The sequence below is a fragment of the Rhineura floridana genome, chromosome 5, assembly GCF_030035675.1.
Source record: "Rhineura floridana isolate rRhiFlo1 chromosome 5, rRhiFlo1.hap2, whole genome shotgun sequence".
Classification (NCBI taxonomy): domain Eukaryota; kingdom Metazoa; phylum Chordata; class Lepidosauria; order Squamata; family Rhineuridae; genus Rhineura; species Rhineura floridana.
The window spans coordinates 18,031,833-18,058,968 of record NC_084484.1 but is presented as its reverse complement, the minus strand read 5'-3'; the positions used below and the strand labels follow the sequence as shown (position 1 = coordinate 18,058,968).

General features: G+C 41.1%; 1 protein-coding gene across 1 annotated transcript in view; it reads left to right on the top strand.

The window, feature by feature from the left end:
• LOC133386222 (protocadherin-9-like) overlaps nt 1–27,136 on the top strand; it is a 720,712-nt gene that overhangs the window by 263,930 nt on the left and 429,646 nt on the right. The window contains exon 3 of the mRNA XM_061629963.1: nt 15,182–15,383. Within this exon, the coding sequence (XP_061485947.1) occupies nt 15,182–15,383 (202 nt within the window). The remainder of the gene's footprint in view (nt 1–15,181; nt 15,384–27,136) is intronic.

Below are 27,136 nucleotides of genomic sequence, written 5' to 3'. Positions count from 1 at the left end.
CTGAAAAGCCCTCACACCCCCAGTTTTTAGAAAGAATTCTTACCTCACTGTAATTCTTACAGTTTTGACATTAAAATTCCTTTAAAGAACCATCAAGTTTGGGGGAAAAACTACTACCATGAGCAAATGGAGCAGAAATGGGAGGAATTTACTGGGATTTGTTTGTGCGAGTATGATAGGTTGCAAAAGACTAATCATCTATTTAAGGAGTGGGAGAGGCCGGAAAATTTTGTACTCAAAGCATTCTACAGATAAGATCTGGCATCTACAAAAATCCCTTAAAACCTGTCACCTTCTCCTCTTTCGCCCTTTCCTTCCCAAACATAATCACAGTTTTGTCTCTTTTCTCCACAACCTTACCATGTAGCTGATCCCATGCATTTTTACTCAGAAGTAAGCCTCATCAATATCAATAGTAGATGTGCATAGGACTGCAGCCTTAGAAGCTTGGCCCCATATACCTTTACTCAAAAATAACCCAGTGTTTATACGGCACTTATGTGCAAGTAAGGATCATGGTTTGCAACCTGAAATCTGAAAGGAAGTGTGGAGACTCTTGACAGGCAGTATCGATGGGATGGAAGCCCTCCCCCCGGCACTTGGTTGTGGGGGGAGAGAAAGGAGTATGTTTGCAGGCACCTGCTAGGGCTTCTCCCCCCCCCCCCAATCACTTGTTTAATCAGGGTTTAAAACCTAGATTAAACATGCAGTCAGAAAAGGGCAGAGGAGAAGAGGCTGTCATTCTTTTTCCCACCCTGCCTCCCAAGATCCCTTGTTTAATCATGCATTCGGAAGGGGCAGGAAGAGGATAGGCTTCTCCCCTCCCCCACCGCAGGAGCTCTGATTAAACATGCAGTCAGAGGCAGAAAAGATATGCTGCATGGAAGGGGCTTGCCAGGACCAGATTAAGACAAGCTCAGGCCCTAAGCCATATCAATATTCAGAGGCCTCATGCCATAAACAATGAAAAATGCATCACATTATAATGGAAAGGGTAATGAAAAAAAAATACAGCTGGTTATAGCAGAATGGGGAGGAGGGCCTGGCTGGGAGTCTAGAGTCTGTGAGTTCAAATCCCCGCTCATGTCTCCTGGGTGTCAAGGGCCAGCTAAAGATCACCCCCATAGTGAGTGGCTCAGGGGTTATGTGCCCTGCCACCTGGGCAGCTGTGGGCAAGCTGCATAGTCCCAAGGAGCCCAGTTTCCCCCCAGCTGGCAGTTGCGGACAAGGAAGGGGCTGGCTTGTGCAGCTGTGGCAAGCTGAGCAGGCCCTAGCCAGCTGGGGAGGACTAGCCTAAGAGGGAGGCAGTGGTAAACCCCCTCTGAATACCGCTTACCATGAACACTCTATTCGTAGGGTAGCCGTAAGTCAGGATTGACTTGAAGGCAGTCCATTTTTTCAATGAAAAAAATTTATGGCAAACATTATATTTGCATATATACATAGGCAAGATGCAGTGAAAAACAACTATATATATATATATATATATATATATATATAATATGCCTTGCAAAAAGCTTTATTTGCATTATCAAATACCTTATAATTTTTTAATTAGTATATATGAAACTGAAGACTTTGGTGGAAACACAAGAGCAGTTACAGAGAACAGAACTTAGTTAATGGAAGTACAATGTAGCTTGTAATGAAAAATTTATACTTGTATTCTAAACAAAACATATTCAGACTTGCAGTAATCCTACAGTATATGCATGATTGTATACTTTAAATGAAAATATCTTCTGATTTCTTACTTAGCAATGCATATAAGAAACTGAAGACTTCTAACGTAAAGGAACACAAGAACATTACACAGATTTTTTGTTATGTGCCTTCAGGTCGATTACGGTTTATGGCGACAATTTGAATCAGCGACCTCCAATAGCATCTGTTATAAACCACCCTGTTCAGATCTTGTAAGTTCAGGTCTGTGGCTTCCTTTATGGAATCAATCCATCTCTTGTTTGGCCTTCCTCTTTTTCTACTCCCTTCTGTTTTCCTCAGCATTATTGTCTTTTCTAGTGAATCATGTCTTCTCATTATGTATAATGTTGATGTGTTCCATTTCTTGCTTGACAATTTCTACCTTTCCCTGGTTCATGCTTCTCACATTCCATGTTCCTATTGTGTATGTCGTACAACCCCGGACTCTCCTTTTGCATCTGTACACATCAGACTCTGGGCTTCCTTTTGGCTTTGACCCAGTGGTGTCATTAGTCACAGCACTACTTGTACTTGTCTGTTGTTCTTCCCCAGTAGCTCGCTGAGTTCCATCTGTCCTGGGGGTCTCATCTTCCAGCACTATCTCGTGTTGCATTTTGGATACTCTGTCCATAGGGTTTTCGTGGTAAGAGGTATTCAGAGGTGGTTTACCATTGCCTTCCTCTGAGTTAGGATGCATCTTAGTCTGGTGTCTCAGCTTTGACCATTCTGCCTTGGGTGCCCCTGCTAGGAATCTAGCCTCTTGGTCTAGACTCCTGATGGCATTGCTGTTAGTCTGTTTGACACTCTGAAACCTCCTCACCATGTTAAGATGTGCATCCTAGTGGAGTTTTACACAGATTATCACTTAGTAAATAGACGCAACAAAGGAACCTTGAGTATGAGGTCCCTTCTCTATAACTAAAATGAAGTAACTGTCAAATTTCAATAATTTTTTTAACTGCCCTTCATAGAATCATAGCATAGTAGAGTTGGAAGGGGCCTATAAGGCCATTGAGTCCAACCCCCTGCTCAATGCAGGAATTTAAGTTAAAGCATAAAGGTAGCTGTCTAGCTGCCTCCTGAATGCCTCCAGTGTTGTACTGTTCAGCCGAAATCTGGCTTCCTGTAAGTTCAGCCCATTATTCTCTGTCCTGCATTGGGCTGATTGAGAAGCGATTTTGGCTCTCTTCTGTTTGACAATCTTTCAAGTACTATCATATCCCCCCTTAGTCTTTTATTCTCAAGGCTCAACATGCTCAGTTCTTTAAGTTTCTTCTCATAGGGCTTTGTTTCCAGTCCCTGGAACATCCTTATTGCCCTCCTTGTTGTTCCAGTTTGTCTGCATCCTTCTTAAAATGTAGTATCCAGAACTAGATGCTGTACTCAGGATGAGGCCTAATCAGTGAATGGAGGGGAACTAATAATTCACATGATTTGGAAACTACACTTCTGTTAATGCAGCCTAAAATAGCATTTGCCTTTTTTTGCAGCCACATCACACTGTTGGAATTGTTGTTGATCACAAGTCGAATATGAGTTTTGCTGAGCTAAATATCCCCCTTTTTATAACCGATAAATGATGCCTGGTGTAGGCTGATTTCCATTGTCCCCCCTTGCGGTCTGAGGTGAGGTTGGCAACCTGTGGATTAATGCAAGTAGTCCAGCAGCCCTGGAAGGGAAGTTGATGAGACTGTGTGTGGATCGGGATGGAGAGGTCAAAGTTCAGAATTTTGATGGAAGATTTTATCAATCAATTCAATTTATTGTACTAGCCAAAGGCCATGACAAATGCATTAAAAACATAAAAACATACAGAGGTATGTAAAAGTATACAGAGAACAAATTGTTGTTGCAACCAATAATATAAAAGAATTTCAGAGTTACCATCAGTGAGCTCAGTTTAAGACTCTGAATCTCCCAAACAATTTGTAGCAATTTTATCTAGTTCTTTCTTTCTAATCTTTTTCACAGCAAGCGCAAAAATAGCCGCTTTGTATGTCACGTAACAATTATTATTGCTCAGGAGGATTTGTACTGATTCTACATGGGCATTCCCACTTGCCTGAGACAACAGAGGTTTCAAGAATCTCTCTTGGGTGCCCGTACAGGGGACAAATTAACATATAATGAGCAATGTCCTCCACCTGACCTTGGCTGCAAATACACAATCTATTTTCAAATGGCACCTTTTTGTAGCGTCCATCTAGTACTGCAGTTGGCATGACTTGGAAGCGTAGTTCCATAAAAGCATTTCTTAGGGAAACTGGCATTAATTTTGTCAAATAACTGGCTCTAAAATATTCAGTTTTCACCAAAGAGAACCATGGGGAAAATCTGGAGATCTTAATTAATTGTAAGTCCCTTCTAGCATCTATCCAAAAAAAGCCAGTCCCTTAAATGCCTCTTATCCGTACCCAAGAGAGAGTTCAACTCAGGGAGGTAGTAACTGGAGGATTTTATATGAAAGGTTATTTAAGCCAAAGTGATTTCAATTATAATACATCTTCTTAGGAAGTAATCCATCTGCTGGGCAGCAGGCAGGGGGGCGGAGTAGGAACTGACGGAAAGCTCCATGAGATCCTCCTTCCGTTCGGAAAATTGATAGATATATTTCTTAAAGAATTGAAACCTCTCTTTGACTTTTTGTGGAAAGAATAAAGTAATGTTTATGAGATTTGATGATTAATTAAGATAACTACTGGAGGAAAGTGATTTTATAATATAATTTAAGAGACAGGATTGTTATATATTGTAGACCTATAACTGATTTGATCTGCGACAAATGGGAAGTCAACATTTTATTTTTTTGTTTAATCATTTTTGTTTTGTTTTGTTTTTTGTCTTTGAATGTTTTATGATTTTGTTTTGTATGTTTTATGAAAATTTGAATAAAAATTATTGTAAAAAAAAAAAAAGAGATCCTCCTTCCGTTCGGGAGCTGCCAGCCCAGCTGAATGCTGGCTCTGTTGGGAGCTATGCGCACAAGCCAGCTGGAAAGCGCTGGCTCTTTAAAAGGCCTCCTAGGGAGTAAGCACTCCCTGTAGGCCTGAATGGGATTTAAAGGGTGTTTTTACTCTGCTGGCCAGGCTGGTGGAGTTTAAAGGGGGATCAGGACCTGGGGGAGGAGTCTGAATGCAAAAAGGATCTCATGTAAATCCCCCCATGGCTTCTCCCCCCCCCCATGCTTCTGCAACACCCCATTTTGGGGGCTTCCGCCAGGTCTCCATCCAAATCATGGATGTCCTGTGTCATATCTGGTTTGGTTCAAAGGTATGACATTTGGGAGCAACATTGTGCTGTCGCCCAAAACTATCCACAATCCCTAACAGCGAATGGTCTGGGGCAGAGGTATAATGTATAATCCCTCCTTAGTCCATATACACACTACCTGCCATATAGTGGATATTTTACAACGAATATAAATGAGTTCATGCTATTGTAATGGCTTCACTCCACATCCATGAATGCTAGTGTGTATATATATATATATATATATATATATATATATATATATAATACAATTAAAAAATAAAAATAAAAATAAAGGTACCTAAGTATTGATTGGGATGAGATCAGATCCAAACATCAGAGGCAGGGAACAAAAATTTCCCGGTACCAGAATCCCTGTATCTGATTTTCAGCTATGTATGCATTACAGCCTATAGGAACAGGATCCTAGTGGATTGTTTTATCAAAAGTCATCTGTTTGGTTCATCATTTGGAAGTATTCTAACCCTTTAGATCAAAGAACGCTCAGATGAATGTTGCACTTCCATTTGTTCCTTTCTATGGTACAAGTGGTTAGGATCTTCTCCACCACTACCTAATGCTAATTTAACCTACGTATAAGACTGGAATTGATTTCCTAAGCTGCAGACACATTAATTCTTGTGTTAAAAGGCTAAAATGTGGAAATTATTAGCATTAGCTGACACCCAATTGACTAAGATAAAACAAGGAGTTAGATTAGATTAAATTGTGCCACTTTATTTGCTTGTTAAGGGGCAATTTATTTCACTTTGCAGTTGAGACAAGTGTAGACAGATACCGGGTGCTTTATTAAGGAAGGAAAAAGATGATTTCCTGCTAATTGAAATAAAATATAAAATGTTATTTCCCCGCGTCAGTAGTTAAGGTGTCATTTTTTGATTCCACAATGGACCTAATGTATTAAGAAAAGTTTGATATAAAGAATAAAACTCCCTCTTTCTGTCTCTCTCTGTCTCACACACACACACGCACACAGAGGGGGGGAATGATGTCCATTGTTTATTAACTGGTTAATTTATAACTCGCTCAACTGACATTTATTTATTAAATACATATGTCCCATGGTTTGTGAAGAATACTTACGGTAATACTTCTAAAAAGATAGTACACTCCCCCCACATTGCAGAGTTGTATGAGTGGGAGTGGCTTTGCAGGCAACAAGAAGGGAGGAAACAAGGAGGTGTTTGGCTAAAATGCCAGAACTGGTCTCACGCAGGTAATCCTATGGGTCAGGTCAAGCTACATAAAAAGCTAAAGGCCCACATTGCAAAGTGTTTGCTTCCTAATAGGCCACCGCCTCACCCTTTGATACAGTGCAGAACTAACTGGTCACTGTTTGAGGGAGTCATGAATTTCCCCCTGAATTAGCTATAAGAAGAAGCCCTTTCCCCACCTACTCTGTACTGTAAAGTAAGGGGATCACCAGTTGTGGAAAAGATGAATGGTGAGGCAGAATTAACTAGGTCAACTCAAGATGGGAAGTGTAATTGAGGATTATGGGTCAGAAAATATTAAAGTTAAGTTACATTGTTGAGCACCCCAAGGCATCGGATGGATGGTGAAGAGGTTGCCTCTCAACCAGCCCCCTAGGGATGTTTGGCTCAAGAGGACAGGGAAATGGAACCCTTTTGGAGCCTACCTCACCTATTCAGGGCTTATTGGTTCAGTATGTGTATGAGCATGAGAGAGAGAGAGACAGAGAGTGTCTTGGTTAGGCATCTGTAAGCACATTTATGGATGTGTGGGTTGTGAGGAGCCAGGAATTGTATTCAAAACAGCTCTGGGGTTCAGATATTGTAATACAGCTGATGATGGATTACTACCGTCTCATCCCAGGACAATAAGCACCCACACTTAGGGTATGGCAAAGATGCCACATTTCCTGTTGTCTACATTGCACACATGTATTTATTTTGTTTTGCTGACACTATCATACTTGATCAGACAGGATTTGCAGATGATGTACAGCAACAAACACAGATTTATCACTGAGTGAATACTTAATTAGAAATCTGCAGCCAATAGGGGTGCCAGATCAGAAGCATTCCAAACCCTGAGATTTCAGGGGCAGGCCCTAGTGATGACACAGGGGTGGACCCTAGTGATAACATAGGGGTGGACCCTAGTGATCTCATGGGGCAGACCTTTATGATAAATGCCCTCATGACAAGGCCATTGTAGGAAGAAGGGAGCCTAGTGTTATGGGAGCACTTAGGAGTAAAGATGGATGCCTCTGAAGGCCGTAAGGGACTAATCCCCCAAAGAACTCAACAAGATTTACTTCTGAGTAGATATGATTAGGATTATGCTGTTGGTAAGACTTGACTAGGGATGCTCTGCAAGTATATCCATATCAAAGCAGGATTGGACCCCCCCTGCCCCTGCCTTTTAACATGGCTGCTCCAAACTTCTTTATAGGCTTGACCTATCACTGCAGAGAGAGCTTTGAGAAATGAGTAGAGTTAATAAGATTCTGTACCCTTTTCTGTCTACCCGGTGGGCTGCTATAAACTCACTTTGACAGCCAACCTAATTCCAATGAGTAATAAATGACAGGGGGAAAACACACATGGTTTGGTCTACCTTCACAGGCAGCAGTTTGGGAGCAACAGCAATTGAAGCCACACTTCCCAGTATGTGAATTCTCTTTTACTACTGTTGGGCAAGAAACAAACCATCACACAAACCATAAGGTGTATCATCAGTGGGTTTAAGGGGGTTGAGCTGACCACATAGAACCACTGTTGTTGCTTCCATGGATGTAAGGGAGTAAGGTCAGAGGTAAATGAAATAGAAAAGAAAAAGAGAAAACAGTGATGGTTTCCTAAATGCAATGCCATACCAACCTCGACAAGATTCCTATGAGTAAGGTAGAAAACTCTGCATCCCACAACCAGTCAGGGTTCCTAACCAAAAACCAAAACTAAAAAAGTCCTGGCAGCCAGTCAGCCAAGGTCACAGACATCCCCATGCAGCACAACCTGACCTGGGGGCTGCAGTTAGTGCAGAATGCTGTGGCATGATTACTGATATCAGGGAGACCCTATCAGCACATAATACCTCTGTTCTGAAATCTGGTTGCCAATTTGCTACCAGGCCAAGTTCAAGGTGTGCATTCCATGTTACAGGTGCCACATAGTACTTGTTCTGTTCTTGTAAGAAATGGATCCTGTAGTGTGGCAGCACCAGTGCTTTGGAACTCCCTGCCTATTGACATTAGGCAGGCACCTTCATTGTATTCTTTTGGGCACTCGCTGATAATATTTTTGTTTAGGCAAGCCTACTCAGGCATGCAGAAGTGTTTGTTTTTTATCTGTTTTTAACTCATTGTTAGTTTTATTATTTTGAATGTTTTTAAATACCTGTCTAATTGTTTTGCCAATAATTTTATAATTTTTAATCCACTCTGCAAACTGCCTTGAGTTTTTTTTTACAGTAAAGCAGTATATAAATGTTGTAAATAAAATATATAAATAAAATTCAGAGTCACTGTGGCTCTTGGATCTCTTCCCTTTTTAGGAACAAAGGAATCCACCTTATACTGACTCAGGCCATTTGGTACCATCTAGCTCAGTACAGATGACATGAACTAGCATTGGCTCTCCAGGATTTCAGGAAATAGGCTTTTCCAGAAATTGAATGTTGGACCTTAGCATGCAAAGCATATGCCCTATCACTGAGCTACAGCCCTTTCCCTGTTTAAAAAAGTATCATTTAAAATCGTTATTTTCAATTCAATAATTAATGCACGCCATACCTAGGGTAGATTCACACCATTCATTTAAAGCACATTCAACATACATTTGTAGCACATGAATCCCACCACAGAATCATGAGGACTGTAGTTTGTTAAGGGTGGTGGTAACAATAACTGTGAGGGGGAAACTACACTTCCCAGGATTCTTTCAGGGAAGTCATGCACTTAAAATGTGAGTTAGATGTGAGAGTTGGATGTTTAATTCTGTTATGAGGATCTGCATTACTTCATAAACTTTCCCTGCATATAAATAATTTTAATTATTTTTAAAAATGGAAATCTGCTACAAAGTTTACTGGGTAACCATGGGCTACTCACTATCTCTCAGCCTAAGCTGACCCTTAGGATTAAAACAACAGAGGGGGACCATGACCACCCCAAAGAAGAAGGGCACACTTTAAATGTAGAGGAAATAATAAAGTACAACCATGGTATGAAATCACATACATGTCGAGATGTAATATGAATAAATATTTATATAAGCATGAATGTCAAATATATTTATTATTTGCACAACCTGTAAAGATATCTATACTGCAATCCAATGCAAGTTTACTCAGAAGCAAGTCCCTATGTATTCAATGGGGCTTACTCAAACTGGGAAATGTGTACAGGACTTCACCCTGAAGTAATAAGGACCTTCACTCACCCAACCCAAAATTTAGAATCATGCCACTTTAAGCTGTTTTTAACTGTTTTATATTTGTTTTATGGTTATTGGATTTTAAATGGATGTATTTTTTGTTATGAGCTGCCTTGGTTTCCAACCCTACCTCACAGGGTTGGGGAAAATCTTCCACACATTGGAAATGTAAAAAAACCCAGACATATAATATTTTATTGTCAAAACCAGTTAGTCATTGCAGATTTATTTTTAAAAAATCAGTATGTTTCCTACCAAATAATAACAGTGACACCTAAGTAAGCCCTGCCTAGTTGCTTAAAAAATGGATTGAAATGGGAGAGTAAGATTTACAACAAAATCATTTGCTATGTTCACTCAAAAGTCCCCTTGACTTTCAGCACAATCCTAACCATGTCTGCTCAAAAGTAAGTCCTACTGAATTCAATGAAGTTTACTCCCAGGTATGTGGGATTAGCACGATATCTTTACTCCCTGAAAAGTGTATAGGATTAAAGCTTCATATTGGGAAGGTTTTCAAAACAGGCTATGAATTAGACAAATAAACTTCTCTTTTCAATAGCCTGGGAAAATTTAAACTTGTTTGACTTCTTATAATTAAAAAAGTATAATACATTGTAATGGCATCATAAGCTGCAGCATGTACACTTTTTAATATTTCTGTTCAAAAATTATTTGAAAGATAAAATGTATAATATGCTATTTTTGCAAGTAATTAAAAATACCTGCATGCACACTTTTATTATAATAATAACTGAAATTGTTTACTGTGCATGCCTACCAAGATCCTGCTGTGATCTTCTGTTCTAGATGGATGGAGAAAGTATTCTTGATGGTGCTGAAAGCTATAATTTTACTGAATTCCTGATGTGTAGACAAGCAGGAAAAGGAAACTATTTTCAGAACTTGTAATGGGTTTTAGCTGTTGCTTGGAAGTCAACAAATGCCTTGTCAATCACAACTTATTGACTAAAAACCTGAAAGGGTGGGGATTAGAGTAGCCAGTACTAACAGAAGTTGCAGGTGTGTGTGTGATATTTTGGTGTATATCTCTTGAACCACACCATCTAGGAACTTTTTTTAATGAAAGCTAAGAGTCCTGATATTGGGGTGACTCACCCAAAGACCCAGAGAGAACCCAAAAAAACCAGAGTTTCTGGGTGAAAACTAGAGACCTGGCAACCCTAGTGGTCACACACTCTTGACTAGCATAGCCCTACAATGGAAATGCACATGTTTGCAAATGTGTGTTTGTTGCATGAGCACAGTATATTGGTGTAATCTATCTATCTATCTATCTGTCTGTCTGTCTATCCGTCTATCCATCTGTCCATCTGTCCATCTATCTATCTATCTATCTATCTATCTATCATCTATCATCTATCATCTATCATCTATCATCTATCATCTATCATCTATCATCTATCTATCTATCTATCTATCTATCTATCTATCTATCTATCTATCTATCTATCTATCAATCTATCTATCTATCATCTATCTATCCGTCTGTCTGTCTGTCTGTCTATCTATCCGTCTGTCTGTCTGTCTATGTGTAAAATTATGTTAGAGTTAATGGCATGTACAAAACGTTAAAAGGTAAAGGTGTCCCCGCACTTGTAGTGCGAGTCGTTTCCGACTCTTAGGGTGAAGTCTTGTGACGTTTACTAGGCAGACCGTATAAATGTGGTGGGATTGCCAGTTCCTTCCCCGGCCTTTCTTTACCCCCCAGCATATGCCGGGTACTCATTTTACCGACCATGGATAGATGGAAGGCTGAGTGGACCTCGACCCCTTTTACTGGAGATTCGACTTCCTCCTTCCGTTGGAATCGAACTCCGGCCGTGAGCAGAGCTTTGGCTGCATTACCGCCGCTTACCACTCTGCGCCACGGAAAACGTTTTGCCTTTTTAAAAAATGTATGTGAAATATTCTTTAGAAATAAAACCTTTCTAAAAAATCCACAATGCTTTCTTCATACAGTCTCTCAAGTCTCTCAAACAACAATCCTCAAACTAACAATTGCTTGTCTCACTCCGGCCTGAGAATGGATTTGGGTTTGGTCTGTAACTTCGTATGATTTGTAGTGAGGAATATTACATATACAATTTGTAAGTCAGCGAGCAAGAAATCTATATGTTATTTGAATACTACATGTGAAACCAATAAGTATGACATAACTTGAAAAAGATAAGTTAAGGAGCAGCCTTTTACATATTCATAATATGTAACAATAAAAACCTGTCTTTTCATGAAATCTAATGTGCTCTGGCAAGTAGGGCATAATAGTTTCCTGTCTGAACAATGTTATTTTCCAAGAAGAGAATAGCTTAAAAAAATCCCACACTAATATTCATGGTACAATTCTTTGCATGTATACTCAGAAGCAAGTTCCACTGAGTTCCATGGGGCTTGATCTCAGGCAAGTGGGTATATGAATGCCATTTTTAAAAACACCTCAACAAACCAATCAGTCAAGATCCCTGCTCAGTTTTCTGTGGGTACTAAAAGTTAACTAGGGGAATTTAGTTTGGGATTATAGAGTTAGTGAGAAAAAGCATATTTTACAATGCAATCCTATCCATGTCTCCTAAAGAATAATCCCCATTGTTTTCAATGAGGTGTACTCACAAGTAACTGGGTATAGAATTGTTGGCTTAGTGTCTTGATCTGCCTGATCTCCGCAATAGCTAATCTAGAATCTTTGGATTCTAGCTGATTGATTTCCACTAATGTATACTGTGTGATCTATGTATCTATTTATATCTTTGTTCATTTATGTGTTTATTTGATGAATAGCCCATTCCATCCCATGAGCCTAGGATGGGTAATTAAATCAAATAATAAAAACCCTATTACAAAGAATTAAATTGTGTCCTTACCTTATCCCTCTTTGCTCAGGCCACTAAAACCCACTGTGTCAATAAAGAGTGCCTTGTGCTGGTCCTGGAAGATGCTTGGACTCAAACTGCTCTAGAAGAAGGATATTCCATTATTGATGGCTAGCTACAGAGAACACCTTTCTGATTTGCCCAATAGATAGGTAAATTTGCATGCAGAAGGTCCCAGGTTCAATCCTTGGCAACATCTCAGGTAGGAGTGGGAATGTCGCCTGCCTGAAATCCTTGATAACCACTGCCTGCCAGTGTAGACAGGACTGAGCTGGATGGACCAATGGTCTGACTCGGTATGATATCTTCCTACGTGCCTAAAATTAAAAGGCCATTTTTGTTTTTATAGCCCTTTTAAATGTGTCCAATGCACTTCTCATATATAATTTCCGTAAATCCTTACAAGTAGTCCTGTAGGTTGAACAGTGTTGTTACCCCCACATTGCAGATGTGATAAAGTTGAGTGTAGTTACTTGTCACACTTGCTTAGTAAATTCCAACCTGAGGTAAGATTTGAACCATGGTCTTCCAAGTTCACGGGTCACATGCTGACCCATAATACTACTTATACCTCTTGTATGGTTAGTTATTCTAACAAAAAAGCATAAGTAAGTTAAAGGAATTAAGAGTAATTAAGCACTTCATTTCCTTTCATAAGTCCTGTTTGGATACTATGATGTGCACAGTGAATGGGAGCATTTTCATGTAAATTGCAGGACTGTAGCAGGAGGGGAAGTTGACTCAGAGCCCCTATTTCCCATGCTAGATTCTCAGTCTAGATGGGGGACCATATACTGTCTATTTTTGAAAAAAAATAATGCACTTATGGGCAAAAAACCTGATTAACGTAATGTGCCACTTGGCCCTTAGTTCACCAAATAGACTAAAAATTCTGTTCTGCATACAGCATGGGATATAAACTTGGGGGGGAGGATTTCAACAGAGCAGATCAATATCCACCCACCCAATTTCCACCATGCTTGAGTGGGTTTGGATGGGACCCAGGTGTCCAGCAGAAAGCTCCAGTATCAGCAGGGAAGCTCCGTTGCTGAGGAGCACCCCAGTGTGCATACAGTTGATAGGCAGATGTTACCATCAGTAGTAGCCTGTGGAAACCCCCCAAAAGAGCCATTTGGGGTGGCACAGGATCTACTGGATCCTGAGCTGTTGCTATTGCCTGAGATCTGGCTCAATAAATGCATTTTTTTTCTTTCCCCTTCACCTTACACCTTGGCCAGCAGAAGTAGCTACAGCAGTGGTAGTGGCTGCACCAATCCATTAAGCCCAGTGCTGTCCAAGGGTTAAGATTGCAGCCTAAATGACTTGGAAAGCCAGAAATGTGACCACAAGTCACCATACTCAGAATACACATATTGGCACTTCTGTACAAAGGATCATAGCTTGTAAAAACTAAGCTGATGCTTACTGTGTTCATGTTGTTCATTTGCTTTACTGTGTTCATGTTGTGATCAGTGAGTTAAATTTGATGCAGATTGTATATAAAAAAGTTGTTTGTCTATGAATCAAACTGAAATCCTTGATATTAAGGCCCACTGGGAGATTTGTTTTTGTTTTTCTTTTTAAAACTGTCGTTCTGAAATACTAGAATTTATCCCAAGCAGTGCAACAATTTATTCTGCATATCCTTTAATCCTTGCCTAGAAAAATCCCAAAAACTTTCAGTTCTCATTGATTCTTAAGAAGTAGTATATAATGCTAGCAGAGAACAAGAGGGGCATTTTTATTTAGTTTGTTAAACAATCTGATCCATCTCATGCTTTACTCCCCAAAGTTGCATGTGGATAGATATCTCCAATACTTCAGCAGATTGCAGGCAAACTGTTGTTACATGAAATGGAGTAAGCCATATGGAAGCAACTTCTGGTCTGTTTGTGTCTGCTGCTAAAGATTTTTGAAATATCATCTATTGTTGAAATATTAGGTACAATCTGGAAGCACATTTTCATGTTTAGATATCCTACATGCTTACCTTTTGTGTTGCCATGTCATGTTTCATCTTGCCATACACAACTATTAACATTTTCAGATTATTAGTAGTAGCATTTTTTTTTCAAAAATCAGGATATACTAGCAAAGGTGTGAGATATGGCTCTCAAGTAACTTGCACAGTATTTATGTCAGTAAGGTGTGGGCTAATTGTTCCACCCCTATGGCACATTTCTATTCCCCCCCCCCATATCTTCTGGTAGAACTTAACATATAAGTCAGATCATCCCATTGTAAGTTTCCTACCCCTACCAGCAGCGGAAGTGGGAAAGCTCACTACCTGATAGCCCTGACTCATGTGGCACATGCTACTTAATGTGACTAAAAAAAATAGGTCATTTTCCACAGGCATGCCAGTTCCCATAGTAAATATATATCTAACCCAGACAGGTACAGTTTGCGAGTAAAGTCATATCAGGTTCAAATTAAATACACAGGAAACTGTCTTATATGGAGTCAGACCATTTATGCAGCTACCTCAGTCCAGTCTACATTGACTGGTTATGGAACTCTAGGGTTTCCAGCAGGAGTTTTTCTTAGACCTACCCAGTGATGTTGGAGATGGAACATGGGACCTTCTTCATGTAAAACATGTGCTCTACTACTGAGCTGTGGTTCCTCCACACTACCTGCACACAAGCAGAACCCCACCCCCCCACAAGAGAGGAATATTCAGTAGGTGTTAAATTATTAATATCAGATATAATACAAGTAAATAAGAATAATTGCAGGGTATATGAAGCTGCCCTTGATGACCTGCTTACTTTCTTTCCTGGGCTGCGACAAAGAGGTGATGTGGACGGGAAGGGAAATGCTCAAACTATAAAAGGAAAGAATATATTTTAAAAGAGAGTGATAATAGATAAAAGAAGAGCACTAATCCAGCGTGTCCTGTGCTCTTCTTTGTAGTCCCAGCGCCGTGTTACGTTTCACCTCCCTGATGGCTCCCAGGAAAGCTGCAGTGACAGTGGTCTAGGCGATCATGAGCCTGTGGGTAGTGGAACCCTGATCTCACACCCTCTCCCTCTGGTTCAGCCGCAGGACGAATTCTACGATCAGGCTTCACCGGACAAGAGGACCGAAGCTGATGGCAACTCCGATCCCAACTCTGGTGAGTTGCATTTTCAAGCCTTCTCCGCCCACCCAGCCTGACATAGTTTTGGTTTTGCTTTTTCTATGTTTATGTGTAGAAGATGCATCCTCCACATATTTGACAGCATATAAAGTGGCATGGAATGCCAGGTATAACGATGATGGCTAGCTTTTATTAGTGAAATGGGAAGAGCCACTGCAAAAGGCAGAAGGAAAGGATTGTTTCCTTGTTAGTGCTGTAATACTTTTTAAATTATTACTGTATTCATAAAACAAGATCATCGTTTTTTGTGGTATGGTAATTAAAGATGCTTTCACTAGTGATGGCAACTTTCTATTTTTTTCTTTCTTAAGATTTCTTTTTTTTTTGTTCTATCTTGGATTGAACACCATGTCCATATATTAGAAGTGTAAAAAATATAAGTAACTAAAGGACGATCACTTTACAGTGATATTTCCTGCAGGCATTGACCTTAGCATTGGCCTTATTAAGATAGAATTGCATATAACCTGGAACATGAGGAAATAAAACAGTTCTTCACAGTATGTGCAAGAGCTTCTCTGTGCTCACTCTGCTTTACTCATTTTCTTAGGTCTTCAGCTTATCTTCCTGTTTCACTAGGGGCTGCTGCTAAAGATTTTACAAGTTTCTGAAGCAGTATGGTGTATAGCATGCAGTGGGAGCTACTGTTGCAAGAAGCCACCTCTTCATTCCATATGTCGAAACTCCAGGGCTCTTTGACATTATGGATTTGTCTGTTCTCTTCAAGTGCTCTGGAAGACATGGGGATGCTGTTCTTGAGAACAGTTGCGGGTTTTGATATAGTAAAATAATGCACCTAGTTTGTCCTCCTGGTGGGCATGTGGGAAATGAAAATAAAGTGAAACTATTATGAGTCTGCAGTTCTCAGCGTAGTTACTAGTGAGTAACTCTTATTTAGCTCTGTAGAATTTACACGATAAACATGTAGCATCATGCTGTTGAATTCTAATAATGTGTGTTTAATGGTTCTATAAGGCAATTGTTCCTGCAGAATGTGGTCAAGAGTGGGTAAATATTATATACAGGTGGCCTTCCCATCATCATCTCTGGCCATTGGCCATGTGGGCTGGGGCTGATAGGAGCTGGAGCTCAACAACTTCTGGACCCCCCCCCAAATGCTTAAGAAACAGGAGACCACAGATTTTGCAGCTAAAATAAGGTGGCTTTCATTTCAGGTTGAGGGAGGAGAGAATGATACAGTTGGATGAGGTATGATTTGGCAAGGACATGCTGATTCCTATGGCAAATCTAGTACCTAAACTGGGGTAGAATTCAGTGTGTGGGGTGGTGCCCTATGCAATAATTATATTGGGGTCTCAGTATTAATCTTTTACTTTGTGTTAGATTAACAGGAATGATAAAAATATTTTGAAAAATAATTTTCAGTTTTGCTTGTTTGTTTTATCAAAAATGTATATGTATACACACCATTACTACAGCAGGCTCCAGAATGACTCAGATTTTTTTGGTATGTTTGTTTGGGATGCCTCTGGCCTGGGTGCTAAATGCTGAATGATGGCCCATGAGGAGCCACAGTTGCCACCTCTGGATGGTATAATAATAATTTATGAAAGTGGAAGCAATACTGTTAAAATGATGGTAACCTTATTTAAATACAAATAAATAAATTGCTAGGATATCATTGAAGCATATGGATTCCCAAGCAAACACCGTTATCTCTTGAAGCAACTTACATGGAGTGATCCAGAATTTGTTATTTTTTTTTATACTAGAGGTGAAGCAGATTTAAGCAACTAAAAGACAGCCCTGCAACGGTGTTACCTGTGTGCACTTTACTATTAGCCTTGATGGCATAGAATTGAATATTGGCTTCAGTACTGTAACAAATCCAGAATGATATCTGGTCTTCATTACTGTAATCATTTTGTGAAGGTACTCTATGTGAATGCTTCTGCATTAGAGAAAAGATAGCAAATGTGCCATTTAAAATATATTAGAACATGTAATATTAATAATAAATGATGGATTCTTTGCTAATATAGACTTTGTGAAAAAACTAAACTGAACGGACAGATGATTTTGAATCATTTAAGAGTACATATAGTTTAGGGAATGGGAATTTTCACACTCTGACATCTCAGATGCAGTTGCCAAGGCAGAAGGCGCGAAAAGGGCACTATGATATGTGGATTTGTGGACATTTTTCTACTGTGTCAACTCTCTAAGCTGCGCTGACTTCACCATTTCCCCCAGTCTGTTGTTCGTACTACTTGGAGATGGGTGTAGTGGATTGCAAGGATCATGTGTTTTGTATCAACACATCCAGAACCCCTCAATGTCCTTAATGTAAGCTGAAAATTAATGAAATTGTACTCACACTGGTACAAATGTCAGCACAGAGAAATGCTATACCCATGAGCTGAAACAAATTTGAAATACGAGTAAATATTAGAAATTTCTTTCTGAAATTTCACTGTGGGCTATGTGATCTTGAAACAGGACTTCAAAAGAAATTTCATGCATATGCAAGATTTTTTTTTTTTTTTTAAAAAGCTGAAATTCTGGTTAGTTCTTCGCAATTTCTGAAACAGCTGCAGCCATCCCTGTGTAAACAGCCAGCACTCTGTAAAGTTTCTCCATGCTGTCATGAACTCATTTGTGTCAGGAAAGAAGTTCTTGCATCTGACAAAGTGAATCATATGGCCCACAGAACTGTGTATCTTCATGGGGCTCTGATACTCTGTTGTTGTCTGCAAGAGTATCAAGGCTACCCCTCTGGAATACGGTCCAAAGGTCAAAGGCTGTTTCCCCTCGCACACTTTTTTTTTTACTCTGTAAAATAAAAGGGTTGTTTGCTCATATGCATGTGGAATAATATTTTAATGTTTCACACTGAGAGACTTTAGGTGGGGAAACTACCCAAGGCTGTGTACACACCATACATTTAAAGCGTATCCACAATTACAATTACAATTACAACTCCAAGAACTGCTAACAAACGAAAGTTCTCCAGCTACTTGGGGTGTGTGTGTGCTTTAAATGCATGGTATGTATGCAGCTCAAATCCGTCTTTCTGTTCTTTTCTTGCATGTTCACCTTTTTTGTTGTTTTGTTTGTTAAGGCAAATTATATTCAGCTTTTTTTTCTGCCTTACAAGCAAACACTCGGCACATTTTGTGTGGCAAATGCTTCAGGGTTTCTGTGTGTGCAAGTGTATGTTTTAAATTGGTATGAAAAGCATGTTTTCATTTCAGAAGCAAAGAGTAGGAGCATTTTTATACATGTATAAATTTGTGTGTAGTTTTGCAAACATTAAATATACAGCCAAGCTAGCCCTGCTGTCTGCCTTTTAAATGCCAGTTGTTATGCAACCTCACTTTTATGTATTGTGCTGGTGATATTCTTCCTGATTTGAGTTTTTTGCCCCATGGTGAGAACAATTTGGGCAGTTTGTTTCCAGGTTCACAAGAATCATTGGTTTATTTTTGCATACCGTCTCATAACCGATGCTTCCCAATATTGGTATTTTGCTGCTGAAACAAAGTTTAGTATTCAGGTTTGAAAAGCCTACTGTGTTCTAGAATGAGTTAAATGTTCTCCAAGCTTAATGAACCAGTACATCAGAGATGCATTGTTATATTTTCCAAGCGTTGCCAGCCTACAAAGAGACAAGAGAGTTATACAATTACCCTAACCTAATGAAAAGGCATGCACAGTGAGAGAAAATTCATCCAGCTAATCTTAAAGCCAGCAATCATTCACGCTGGGAGAGAGTGCAAGAGATTTTCAACATTAGTTTTATTATTCATACTCTGCTATCCTGTTTATTAAGATACAGTTCAGTTCATACTTACCTTAGTTTCTGTAGTAATTACATATGACTCTACTTCTGTGATAACATCCCTGGTATCTGTTTTTTTGACCATACATTGATTTTATTCCTAATGTTACTGATCTGCATGCAATCATGATGGGAGTGTAATTTATACAGAATATCACATATGAGGGTGTTCTGACAGAGCCCTGGATGCATACGGGCTAATTTCTGAAATATTCCCCACCCTTTGTATAAGGGAGCAAAGATCACACAGGTGAGGGCATCACACATACAGGCCTCCTCATGGCTCTATATGGGAAGCTGTTGTTTAATTATATTAATTATGTGGTGGAGGACAGAGGCTTGTGCTGCTCTTCTATCATGCAAATTCCTAGTGAGTCTATAGTCTAGAGACCATTGTTGTTCTCAGTTTGCACTGGTTTCTCCCGTCCAGCACTTTATTCCGAGAAGGCCTCTCCCATGCTCCCTTATAAGAGCCTAGCTATATGTTCCAGCTGATCACATGGGAAGCTGTTTAGCATCCTGAAGGTTTCCTTCCCACAACCATGCCAACTGGCTGGGAATGCTGAAAATGGCTTGAGGTAGTGGCCCAGTTCTTTCCTCACCCTTCTCTGAGCTCCCAAGAAGGAGAAGCAGTCTCAAGCATACCAGAGGAATAGACCTCCTTGCCTGAGGAAAGGAATCAGTCATATAAGCAAACAGCCAGTTCAACATGACTCCCTTTACTCCCATTCAGTGTGCCTTTAGTCAGCTTACCTTGAGGTACCTCCATGGTTGTGTATTTGACACATTCAGACATTGCGTCCACAGGTCTTTCCATAAGCCACACAACAGATGAAAGCAACTGCAAGTTTAATGTGCAAGTCTGCTGTGTTCAGAAAAATGGCTGCAGTGATCCATGTGTAAGTTGCTAGTAGTACACACTAGCTTTTTATTATTATTACATTTTTGATACAGTTATATCTGCACATATACAGTGAATGAAGGGGGAAAAGAAAATGATTGATTTCATTTCAAATTAGGCCAGACTCCATTTAGCCTGTGGTCCATTCACCATCATTATAACTGTGTAAACTATTTGCTAACAAGCTTAAATTAGTATATTCATACTTTGAAATAATTACAGTCAGTTATCAATCATTAGCATGAAGAGAACAGAGTTATTATACATGAAGTCAGCTCCATTAATGAATGTGGCCTAACAGTAGGCATGGCAAAAATTTCCAAGACGTTTTCATTGTGTAAGTGTGTCTGTTTCTGCACTACATGAGCAGGGCAAAAACTCATCATCTTCTTCTTCTTCACTTGTTACCTGAAGGTCTCCAGGTGACTTACAACATTATTAAAAACAAAAGTAAATACACTATACAATAAGAACAAATAATAAATCAAAAGCAACCACCTCCATACAGCCACAGAAAAGCTTTGGCAGGAAGGAAGTGTAGTCAGCATGACAATGTTCCTTTCCCAGCCATTGTCTTCATAATTTTCTGGCTTAAAATTTGTAGTTGAGAGCCAACCAAGCTAATGTAAACCAGACTGGATATAGTTTTTAGCAACATGGAGTTCCTTACTGAAGAGATTATCACATTCATCTTGTAGTTCATATCCCTTTAGTATGCAGCTTATTGTTTACGACCAGGCAGATCCCCCCGCCCCAAATTCTTTGTTTCATTTCTTTTGTATCACTGCATGCTGTAAGAGCATCTTCCATCCCGTCACGTACTAGTTTTAAACCAATGGTCCCAACTCATACTGTGCCAAACTTTTGCAATGAATTAATTTTGACCATTTGAGAGGGTGGGGTGAAACAAAGATGCCTTCAAAAAGGGTGGGGGTAGAACTTGGCTAGAAATTTTGTAGGACTGGGCAGGGTGTGTGTGCACTTTAGGGATGTGCTAGAATTCTGCTCAATTCGGATTTGGTACTGAATTTTCCATTAATTCAGTTATTCTCTATTGTTGCAGATTAGATCTTTATGTAGCGATTTTCCATGGCTATTTTCAGAAGTGTGTTTTTAATCTGCCTCTAAAATAGAAATATTATGAACAATAATTTTATCAATATTTCATTTCATTTATCGCTATTTCCTTTCAAAATATCGATATTTCCGTTATCTATAATTAATATCATTTTTTTTTGCAAGGGGAAAAATGGATCAGTAAAACCAGCGGCTAGCAAACAAAGAGTGAACTGGAATCTATAGAGGCTTGTTGTGTCAACAGAACACTTTTAAACTGGCACTGGCCAACAGATCCCACCCCAGTGCACTTATTTTATGAACTTAATAAGGTGACCAAGGGAGCTTTCTTTCAGTTCAAACAGTGTAGGAAGGCCCTGCACTCACTTACACCATAGGGTTATTTGCAAATGTACTGGCAGACTGGCACCACTTGGAATGACCATGTAACCGCTAGTAATGTTGGGGAATTCTGCTGTAAACAAACACAGAAGCAGAAATTGCCACAGTTTTCATGTTTGTCTGTTGTCAAGAATGGAAATCCTTCATGTGTGTTTGTTTTTCAAATCCATCAAACAATATGTAATTAATGGCATTGTTTTTAAAATAATTTCGAGATTTCCTTTACATTGCAACAGATGCTTTCTGCAGGGTTGTACAGAGGAACTCACACGTACCCAAATAAGCAGGATTTAAACCCCCATCAGCTCATGGATGGGGGAGATTAAATCCTGTTTTTTCCAGGGCTGAGCTGCATCAAAGGTAATAATTACAAGAGAAATATGACAGAAATTACAAACAATGCTGCCATAGCAATGAGACAAATAAGGTAGTATTTGGTGGAAACCGAATTGCAGTGAAATGAAAACAACAATTATGATTAATATAGGTCAGAACAGAAATTGCTGCTTTCTTATATCCCTAGTGACTGCATGATGTCACCTGGTCATTCAAAGTCCTGTTGGGCTGGAAGGCCATCTGCAAAGAGCCCCATTACCATAGCAAGCAAGTGTGGGGGTTTTCTAAAGCATTAAAACTGAAAGAAAAACCCATTGGCTATCTTGTTAAAAGCTGATAAGCTACGTGCAACCATCTCCATGTTAAGTCCCACAAAATTCTTTACAAGGTTCTCCTGCTCCCCACAAAACAGGCAGAAAAAAATGCCTCTTTCACGGGGAGCCAAGTTTTTTGTGAAGAACATAGACAGGGTTTGGCACAACAATGCAAGTAGTGCATCCTACTCCTTTCCGACTGTCATCCACTTAAATGTTTTACATTTTTCATACGAATGAACTAATACCTTGACTGGTAATGTGGAAAATCTTCCTCTTTATGGGATGGACACTCTGCTGGTAGAACAGGTATCGGTTGATGCTGGCTCTTCCACATTCATACTGTCTTTAGATTCAGTTTCTTTTACATCCTTTAGTGGTTCACTATGGCTGGCATTAAGTGTAGTTTTTGTTTTGTTTTGTTCTTGCTTTAAAAGCACACTTGCTCATGTTGATACTATACAGTGGAAGTGTGAGAAGCAGGCACTTGCGAAGACAGCTTCTTCTTCCTCAAAAATTGAAGCTTCAAGCTAAGCTTAAGCCTTGGAGGAAGAGGAAGCTGCCTATCCAAGTACCTCCCTCCCTCTGCAGTAGGGTTGCCAGGTTGGATTTTGGGGGTCCTCTCCAGGTCTCCAGGGGAGTCACTTTAATGTCTGGACTCTCTGCTTTATTTATATTTTTTAAATTAAGTTTCTAGGTGGTCTGGTTCAAGAGATATAGACCAAAATGTCAGCCCCCCGCACTGCAACTTGGGGAACAGCTGCAGCACTAGGGGATTGAAGAACACCTGCCCTGGGAGTGAGTATTTGAGCATCTGGGTGCTTGCTGCTCACTCCTTTGGGTTGCTGTCCCTCGAGACAGCTGAAGTCCCTGGTAAGTGCTTCAAGGACTGGGACCCCCTGCCTGACCCTTGCTCCAGAGTGAGGCTGCAGTTAATCTTGCAGCCTCTTGCATCAGCTGCTGGCTGGGTCAGGAGGCATAAAAGCCCAGATGCCCTTGGGCGGACGGTTTACCGTTGGTGGGGTTGACACCGAAGGGAGTCCCAAGGATGAGGGCACTACCCCCCGTTCTATTACCTTTTTTAAAAAGAGTTTTATTATTTTTCTCTTAAACCAATCTAGAGGAGATTGGTGTTGGGGAGGGTGTCTGGTGCCTGTGTAGTTCCTGCATAGGGTGAGAGCCTGAGCAGTGAACTGTAGGAGAAAGTCACCAGATGCTTTCAGAGTGAGAGTCTAGAACTGGTAGAAGGCTGGCCCTTCCTGGGTGTGAGACAGGAGGGGGAGTAGATGGGCCCTATGTGAAAACGTGTGAATGGGTATGGCTTTTTCCCAATTCTCGCAGAGGCCTACTGGGATAATTGGCTCAGGCAGGTTTTGTTGGTGTCTGGTTGGGTCCACATCAGGTGTTTAGGAGGAGTCTTAGTATGAAGGAACATGGGTGATGCCACCCCAATTTTGGTGATCACATGTAGAGGGAAATATAGCCATGGGGATGTGGTGAATTACCATAGAAGACAAGGGCAAGGCTATCTGCGCCTTGTTCCTTGCTGCCACTCCTCTCATGGATGGGTTCCTTGTTGCTCATCTGCTGTGCCCACTGGCCTGTGTGTATTGTTCTTTAACGCCAAATCGGAACACAATAAGACCACTCTCATCCATGACTTGATACTGGATGAAGGTACTGATTTGGTGTGCATTACCGAGACCTGGTCGGGTGAGCTGGGAGGAGTTGATCTGACTCAGCTTTGCCCACCTGGATACCCAGGGGAACACCAGCACAGGCTACAGGGATGGGGGGAGGAGTTGCTGTGGTCTACAGAACTTCCATCTTTGTCACCAGGAAACCACTCTGTCTTGAAGCTGGCTATGAGGGCCTGCACCTGGTGTCAGGCCGAGGAGACAGAAAACTAGGGTTGCTGCTGGTGTACCATCCACCCTGCTGCCCGGCAGCTTCTCTGATCGAGCTGGCGGAGGCCATCTCGGCTGTGATTTTGGAGGAGCCGAGAACAATAGTGCTGGGTGATTTCACTGTCCAGGCTGAGGCTCCCTCTAGTGTTCCGGCTCAGGACTTCATGGCATCCATGACAACCATGGGGCTGCCTCAAGTTGTCACTGGCCCAACACATAGGGCAGGGCACACCCTCGACTTGGTTTTTGCTCCAGATGGAGGAAGGGGTGGTCTGTAGATAGGGGGGTGGATGTCACTGTATTGTCATGGTCAGACCACTTCCTGGTGAAGCTTAGACTTATGGCTCCGATCCTTCCCTGCAGGGGTGGTGGACAGATTAAGATGGTCCACTCCCAGTGGCTAATGGAATCCAAAGGATTCCTGAATGCCCTGGGGGAATTCCCAGTAGATAGAACAGGTGACCCTGTTAAAGCCCTTGTCATGTTATGGAACAGTGAGGCGTGTCGGGCTCTTCACACGGTTGCCCCCAAGCACCCTCTCCGGCATTGTGGAGCCCTTTTTGCACTTTGGAACACCAGTGAGCTAAGGGCAATGAAAGAGGCTGGATGACGGCTAGAGCGCAAGTGGCAAAAGACGTGCTGTGAGGCTGATTGGGCACGAGTAAAACATCATAAACATGCCTACTTGGTGGCGGAGAGGGGGGTGAGGAAGGCCCACTTCTCTGCCTCCATCGCAAACTCAAATAGCCATCCAGTGGAGCTTTTCCATATTGTCAGGGGTCTGTTGACATCAACTCCAGGAAATGGAGTTTTAGCCCTTCAGAGGCCCACTGTGAATTGTTTGCAAGGCACTTTGAGGGTAAAGTTGTTCGCCTCTGTAGCAGTCTTGATGCCCCATCTACATCTACTGTAGTCCCCAATGAAGTTCCAGTGCAACATCTGCTGCAACTACTTGGGAATGGTTTCAGTTGATGCAGCCTGATGACGTAGACAAGGTGCTTGCGTTGATGTGGCCAGCAATGTGTCCTCTCAACGCTTGCCCTTCTTGGCTTATTAAAGCTTGCCAAGGGGGTTTGATCGAGTGGATCCAGGGTGTGGTCAATGCATCATTGCGGGAGGGAGTGGTTACAGCCTCCCTGACAGAGGCAGTGATCTGACCGCTCCTGAAAAAGCCCACTCTGGACCCATTGGTTTATGACAACTACCAACTGGTCACAAAAAAACCCTTTTTAGGGAAGGTGATCGAGAGGGTTGTGGCGCAGCAATTGCAAGTACTCTTGGATGAAACAGATTATCTTGACCCATCCCAGTCTGAGTTCAGGCCTTGTTATGGGACTGAATCGGCCTTGGTCGCCCTGATTGATGACCTTTATTGGGAGAAGGACAGGGGGAGGGCGACCCTGTTATTCTTACTTGATCTATCAGCGGCTTTTGATACCATTCACAATGGTATCTTTCTGGGACGACTTGGTGAGATGGGTATTGAAGGCACTGGTTTACAGTGGTTCCGATCCTATCTCCAAGGTCATTCTCAGGGAATATCATTGGGTGACTGTCATTCAGACCCCTGGCAGTTGTGCTGAGGGGTGCCGCAGGGTACCATCTTGTCCCCTATGCTGTTTAACATCTATATGAAGCCCTTGGGAGCAGTCATCCGGAGATTTGGGGTGAGGTGTCAGCAATATGCTGACACTACCCAACTCTATTTCTGTAACATCTGAATCGGGAGAGGCCGTGCAAGCCATGGTCCACTGCCTGGACTCGGTGGTGGGCTGGATGAGGGCCAATAAACTGAGTCTGAATCCTAGCAAGACAGAGGCACTTAGGGTTGGTGACTCCCGAGTTGAGATAATTGGTCAGTTGCCTACTTTGGATGAGGTTGTGATCCCTCTGAAAGAGCAGGTTCATGGTCTGGGGGTGCTCCTGGGTCCATCTTTGTCGCTAGAGGCCCAGGTGACCTCAGTGACTAGGAGTGCCTTTTACCAGCTTCAGCTGGTAAGACAGCTGTGGCGATTTCTGGACCAGGATAGGCTGACCACTGTTGTCCATGCACTGGTAACCTCCAGGCTGGATTACTGTAATACACTCTATGTGGGGCTGCCCTTGAGGTTGATCTGGAAGTTGTGCAAAATGCAGTGGCGAGACTGCTCACTGGGGTAGGGTATTGCCAACATGTCACCCCACTGCTGAAAGAATTGCACTGGCTGCCCATTTGCTACTGGGCCAAGTTCAAGGTTCTACTTTTGGTGTACAAAGCCCTATATAGCTTGGGACCAGGATACCTGAAAGATCGTCTTATCCCTTATATACCCAGTTGATCACTGCGCTCTGCCGGTGAGGGCCTCCTCCAGATACCATCTTATCAGGGGGTCCATTCTGCACAACTTAGGAAATGGAACTTTAATGTGGCGACCCCTACCCTGTGGAATTCCCTCCCTTTAAATATTAGACAGGCACCATCTCTGTTATCTTTTTGGCTCCTATTGAAGACTTTCCTCTTTCAACAAGCCTTATAAGTTGAGACCTATCCCAGTCTGTGTCTGTGTTGGAATAGCTTTTTAATATGTTCTTAAACCTTGTTTAAAATCTTTTTAATCTTGGAAGATATTTTGAAAGCTTTTTTTCAGAAACGTTTTTGAAGCTGTTTTGTTTTAATGTGTTTTAAAATTTGTTTTTATGATGTTTTAATGTTTTTAGTGCTTTTGTTTGCCTCCCTGGGCTCCTGCTGGGAGAAAGGGTGGGATATAAATCAAATAATACATAAATAATAAATAAGTAAACTTCTGTTAAATCAGCTTGTAGCAGGCTGTTCTAATCCCACCCTTTCAGCTTTGCAGCTAATAAGTGAAGTCAGGGTTGTGATTTGTTGACCTCCACACAGTGCCTAAACCCCATTGCAACACCAGGAAATGGTTGTTTTTTCCTGCTTATGTGAAAATCTCATAAATGTAGTAAGTATATAGCTTTCAGGGTTTTTTCTCTCTTGTGTGCAAGAGTCAAACAAGTTTAAA